Source organism: Mesocricetus auratus, unplaced genomic scaffold, assembly GCF_017639785.1.
Source record: "Mesocricetus auratus isolate SY011 unplaced genomic scaffold, BCM_Maur_2.0 Super-Scaffold_100004, whole genome shotgun sequence".
In the NCBI taxonomy this organism is placed as follows: domain Eukaryota; kingdom Metazoa; phylum Chordata; class Mammalia; order Rodentia; family Cricetidae; genus Mesocricetus; species Mesocricetus auratus.
In genome coordinates this window covers 96,165,017-96,171,016 of record NW_024429189.1, presented here as the reverse complement: position 1 = coordinate 96,171,016, position 6,000 = coordinate 96,165,017, and the positions used below count along the sequence as shown (strand labels likewise).

The window sequence follows — 6,000 nt, the reverse complement described above, 5'->3', positions numbered from 1 at the left end:
CACAGAGATCTGCTTGCCTCTGCCTCCCAATGTTGGGACTAAAGGCTTGTGCCATGATGCCTAGCAAGTCATTAATTTTGATGAAGTCCAACTTGTGGGTTTTTGTTGTCATTGTTGTCTAGAGGTTTGATATTACATCTAAAAATGTCACTCTTATATCCAGAGTCATTAAGCCTCTTCCTATGTTTTCTTAGATGGGCTTTATAGTGTCAGCTCTTACAACCAAGATTTGTTCATTTGGATTTTTGTATATGGTGTTAGCAAAGTGAAAATCTTAGTTTAATAATTTATTTCTTTAAAATCTATTATTTATTTATTTTATGCATATGAATATTTTGTCTGTGAGTATGTGCAATGCATTCATGCTTAGTGCCGATGGAGGTCAGAACAGGGCATCAAATCCCCTGGAACTAGAGCTACTGATGGCTAGGAATTGAACCTGGGTCCTTTGTAAGAACAAGTGCTCTAAACAATATGTCTTTTATTTAGTATCATGTTTAAAATAACAATTCAAATATTTATCTTTTATGCTCTTTAAAATGTTTCCTGAGTTTATTTGAGTATGGTTGTATTCATTAATCCTGTTTTCTATGTATAGCCCCAGCTTCCCAACAAGAGGCACCAAGGGCTTAAACAAGTGTCACTGGCTCTTTGCCATTTGAGAAAATGTACCCAGGACCATGACAAATGACAGAGAAGCTCAGTGGGAAAAGTTGGGCGACTAGAGCTTGAATCTAATTCCTAGCCTGGAAGATAGGGGCTCTTAGTGTTCAAGATGCCAAGTAGGGTTCAAACTATGTCCTTTCTCTTCCCTCTTCCTTTCTGTCCTCTCTTCCTACCTGTCCATCCATCTATCCATCCATCCATCCACTCACCCATTCATCCTTTCATTTAGCAACCCATTGACTCATCCTCCAGCCTTCCACCCTTTTATCCATTTTCTCACTCCTAAACAATTATTTGTTGGATGCTATCTAGGGGCTGGTTATGGGAATTACATTAAGGGACATAGTCCAATACCCTATTTATAAAATCAGGCAGCCTCCAGGGTACCATAGGAGAGGGATGGTACTCAACCAAAACAAGACCCATGTGTAATTATAAATTGTGATATGGGTTCCAAAGAATTGCTGGACAGTTATGACATGTCTAACAAATGAACTAGGCCCATTCTTCTGATTGGAGGGCAAGTAGAAAGTGGACTTTCTGGGTGGAACAACCATGTACAAAGACCCTGTGACCCATTTTTCAATCTGTCAGGAGGCTGATTGCCTGTCCAGGGGTGACAAAGAGAGTAACACGAAGGGAGGGCAGCTCTGGTGGGGTCAGTACCTGCAGGGAGGGCTGGGTTCTCAGCTCTGGTGGGGTCAGTACCTGCAGGGAGGGCTGGGTTCTCAGCTCTGGTGGGCCCAGTACCTGCAGGGAGGGCTGGGTTCTCAGCTCTGGTGGGGTCAGTACCTGCAGAGAAGGCTGGGCCCTGCCTGTACAACATGACTCATTTAGATCTCAGCTTGGGGATCCCCTCTTCCGGAAGGCTGCTTTGCCTCGTGCAGGCTTAGGAAACCCATGTGTTTTCATCTGATAAGAAAAGGTACCCCAAACTTAGAAGTAAGGCAAAAGGAGGGGGTGTTTCTCTTCATCACCAGAGCAGAGCAGTCTTTAAATGCACTACTGAAGGAAGACACCTGAACTTGTTTCTGTCATTTGATTAGAGCCCAGATTATATAAAGTTATGACATATGCCCATTTGTAGATTCTGTCTGGGTGAGGGACAACTTGTTCAGCAAGAAAGATAACTCTTGAAATCTGGTTTATCGCCTTGGGGATTGTAAACATGTTGTGTCTCTAACTTGACAGGTTTTTTTGTTTGGTTGTTTTTTTTCCTCACATTCCCTTCGTGAAAGCCTCTGGGCATCCATTTCCTCTGGGCAGCAGGGCTGTCCTCCTGCAGGGGGACCCTTGCTCCCTGGCTGATGTTCTCATTCTGTGTTCAGGCCATGGGCAGTCACAGCAGCTCTCTTAGGACTGCTAGTGGTTCTCACTTCCTCCTGCCCCATGAGCTCATATGGGTGTGGTCCACTGTCGTCAACACTGCATTCTCCGAATTTTGCCAAAGGCCGGCTTCCCAGCAGGATCTTGAGAAACAGTTATTAACTCAGTGAGTGATCTGGAGTATGTCTCTTTACCTCTCTTTGCCACATTTTCCTTCCCGTGAAATGGACATTGCGGTACCCACCTGCCAAGACTGCATGAGCTGAAGAATGCAAGAGACCACAAGACTCTCAGACACACTGCATAGCTTAGAGATGAGAGCTCTCCCCAAAGGCTTAGTGGCGAAGGCTTAGTCCCCAGCTGGTGGATGGAATCAACAGGAGGGGATGGACATGAGGACTATGGCTTAGCTAATCAACAGGAGGGGATGGACATGAGGACTATGGCTTAGCTAATCAACAGGAGGGGATGGACCATGAGGACTATGGCTTAGCTAATCAACAGGAGGGGATGGACATGAGGACTATGGCTTAGCTAATGGGCTCTCCCACTGATAGTCATAATCTGATGGCATTATTAGGAGGTGGGGCCGGGATGGAGGAAGCATGTCCCTGGAGGCATGTCTTTGAAGGGTACATCTTGTCCTTGGATCCTTCTTCCTGGCTGCCACGAGGTAAGGAGCCTCTGCTGACATGTTCTTCCTCCATCACCATTATGCTCCGTCTTGCCACAGGCCCATAGCCGTGGGTCAGCTAACCACAGATAGAAATCTCTGAAACTTAGAGCATTAAGTTACTTTCACAGGTGTTTTGTCACAGTGACCAAAAGCTGACTAGCACACAAGGTGGACCAATGAATCCCTTCTTCTAGGGACTAGATATGGGGTATGAATTTCTGGGGCAGGGAGCTCATGGTCTGGTTGAGGGGACACCAAGCCACAGGGGGACTCCTCTATGGCCTCAGCATTAGTTCCTGCCCTGACTTCCTTAGATGATTGACTATGATGTAAGTGTAACCTAAATAAACTTTTTCCTCCCCAAGTCACTTTTGGTCATAGTGTGTTATCACAGAAATAGAAAGCCTAAGGCAAGGGTCATCAACCCACTGCGCAGGCAGAGAGGGCCAGCCCAACACCCAGACAGACCTGCCAACCCTTTAATCCCTGAGGAACTCTGAGAGGGGGCACAATTAAACCCCAATGTACAACCAAGGGCTCTGAGGTAGAAGGTGGGTGGGTGAAGTGTCCAAATTCCCACAAAACTGACGTAGTAGAGAAAGGATAAAATCTGCATCTGGGATTTCAGCACAACCAGCACTGCCATGACTCCCTCCGAGCAGAGGGGACAGACCTTTACATCTGTAAGGACGGGAGGGGGCCAAGTTACACAGAATGTTTTGAAGCCCTGGCACAGTCTATCCTCACCTCCAGCTCCAGAGGACAGGCAACTGGCAGACTCCAAGGACAGGGTCCCAAAGACAAGGATTGCAACACCCAAAGGCATCATTGTTACCCAGAAATCTTTATTACAAAAATATTTTGCAAGCCAAAAATTTTAAGTTGCAACTATGTACAAAATGGGGCCTGTTTCCTTCTCATCTGGTCTACAGATAAACTGGAATCCCACTCTTCTCACAGGGTGTTTTCCCCCTCTTTCTTCTACCAGGGTTCCATACACACATTTGGGGGCCCTCCAGGCTGCCCCGCTAAAGCTATAGCTATACACCTTTCCTGCCTCATTCCCTTTCTCCCTCCAAGAAAACTTAAGACAAAATTCGGATGCCAGTGAGAGGCCATCCTTTGAACTGGTCTATACACCTGGGTGTATATGCACCTGTGCTGTCTCTAGGCAGAGGAGAAGGGGATGGAGGCTTATAAACCAACCCTTTGGAAATAGAAGACAGCCCAAGAAGATGGCAGGGCCACCGCGGGTCCCAGATGTCAAAGACAAGTTCTGGTTTGCTGGCCCAGTGTTGCCAACACAGTCTATTGACTCAGATAACTCCTGGATGCCATCATGTGAAGTATCAGACCACCAACCCTAGAGAGCTGTGTTCCTGACTTCCCCCTGTCGCACCTTAGAAACAGGCAGGTTGGCTCAGCTTCTTACTTGAATAGCTGAGCCAGGGATCCCCAGGGATCAGGGACATTAGGGCATCAACTTACTGAGCTACATGTTAAGACCAGATGGCCAGGGTTGTAACATCCATTTGCTACGGGTCAGCCAGGCCCCAGCATCCAGTTTGAAGGGTGTGGGTCAGACAGAGCCTCTGCCCAGACTTGCTAGCCAGTGACAGAGGGGTCTGCCCTGATTCACAGCTGTGTGGCCACAGTTATGACCAGGTTCTGTCCCAGTGTGACCCAGCTGAGGTTTGTTGGCAATAATGGATCACCCCAGAGTGCTGCTCACCAGCTGCTGGCCGGGCATCCCTTCTCTCTGCATGCCTCTGAGGTGTTTGTGAGTGAAGGAGGTTGTCACTGACTTTCTCCCCTCAACACAGAGTGGCCAACATTAGGTCAGCATTGGGTCAGACAAGGCTGCACTTACCACAGCAGTCATGGAGGCAAAGAAAGGGCCAGTCAGCCACGAGGCTGTATAAGAAAGAACAGGGCCTGGTTCCTCCCAGTGAGGCTGAGTGCCTGAAGGTAGCAGCTGAGGGATCCCTTTTGGTCCTCAGAGTTCTGGGAATTGGAAAAATCGGTTTCTGCTGTAAGAAAATCCTTCCAGGACAAGAAACTGTTAGACCTCAGACTTCACAAGACCCAACCATTCAACACATGACAAAGAGCCAAGATGCTGCTGCTGTTGTCTTAAGAAAAAAATAAAATAAAATAAAGGAAAAAAGAAACCAACAACAACGAAACAGCACAAATCAAATTTTCTAACACCTTAGCTTCAAGACTGCACAGTTCACATTTCTCAATAATTTACAGGTGTCCACAGAGCGATGCTGCTGAGTTAGTGCTAGCTGGAGGAAGCAAGCTGGGACTGGAAAGGAGGCGGGGCCACACTGAACATGCCCAGGGAGTCTGCTGGTCTAAGAGAGAAGGTTCCGTCTCCCCCAGGGCTAGTCAGCCTGCCGGGTGGGAGGCCAGCACTGTTGGCTGAAAACTTGCTGTCTCCTGATGTAATTCTTCCATGGACGGGGCAGTTTGATCTAAAGGGATTCTTGCCCCAAAGCCCAAGTTGGGTGGAGGCGGGGGGGGGGGGGGCTCTTCTCCACACAGAGAACCAGCATCAAGGAAGCAATCTGGAGTCACCAAGACCAGGATCTAGACCCATGTGTGATGGGCCGAGGCACACTTCTTGGATTCTAGGAAGCTTTCTCCAGTTCCCCCTCTGGTTCTGCAACACCAGCCTCCAGAAGAAGGGGACATGGCTGTCCTAGAAATGTTGGAGAGCCGAGGAGGGAAGACAAAGGCCACCCTTACTCCTGGTTCTAGGACCTGTGCCATCTGGCCTTCTGGGGTTGTCCTCATCATGGCCACTCCATGTGAGACAAGAAAAATTGTGGATCTGGGCCCTAGAGCCGACCACAGTCCCATTCACTTCCTCTGGACCTGGACACTGGCATACTCTGAGAAGGAGGGCTCGGGCTTGGGGCCTGGCTGTGCCCGGCTAAGGTGGACCATGTCCAGGTCGGCATAGGTGAGGGTATCCTCTGGCCTAGGCAGTTTGCCTGTCTCAATGCTCGCGTATTCTGTGTGGTTGTTGGGCTCAGGGACCCGGGGGGCAGGCTTCTTCTCTTTGGGCAGATTCAGGTCTGCATATGTGATGTCATTGATGTCATTCGTGTCCTGGATCTAAAAGACACAGAGAGAAAGTCATTCTGGAGCCCAAGCCTGCTCACCCATCAATAGACTGCAAAGTCTGCCTGCTACTTTGCCAATGGATCAGACTTAATTCAGGCCCTGCCAATGTGATTTTACTTCCAGCCTTCCTCCCTTCAATTCACCTTCCTTCCCACAGAGCCTCAAGGGTCTTCTGAAACGCTAGGGTGGCTGCCTCA

At 48.4% G+C, this 6,000-nt stretch overlaps 1 protein-coding gene across 4 annotated transcripts in view; it reads right to left on the bottom strand.

Annotated features, from left to right (window-relative positions):
- Positions 1-3,493: 3,493 nt before the first annotated feature.
- The window catches only part of Sirpa (signal regulatory protein alpha), a 41,496-nt gene continuing 38,989 nt past the window's right edge, over positions 3,494-6,000 (bottom strand). For all 4 annotated transcript variants that reach the window (XM_013112341.3, XM_013112342.3, XM_040746277.1 and 1 more), the window contains one exon: positions 3,494-5,794. In XM_013112341.3, the coding sequence (XP_012967795.1) occupies positions 5,537-5,794 (258 nt within the window). In that variant the 3' untranslated portion in view covers positions 3,494-5,536. The remainder of the gene's footprint in view (positions 5,795-6,000) is intronic.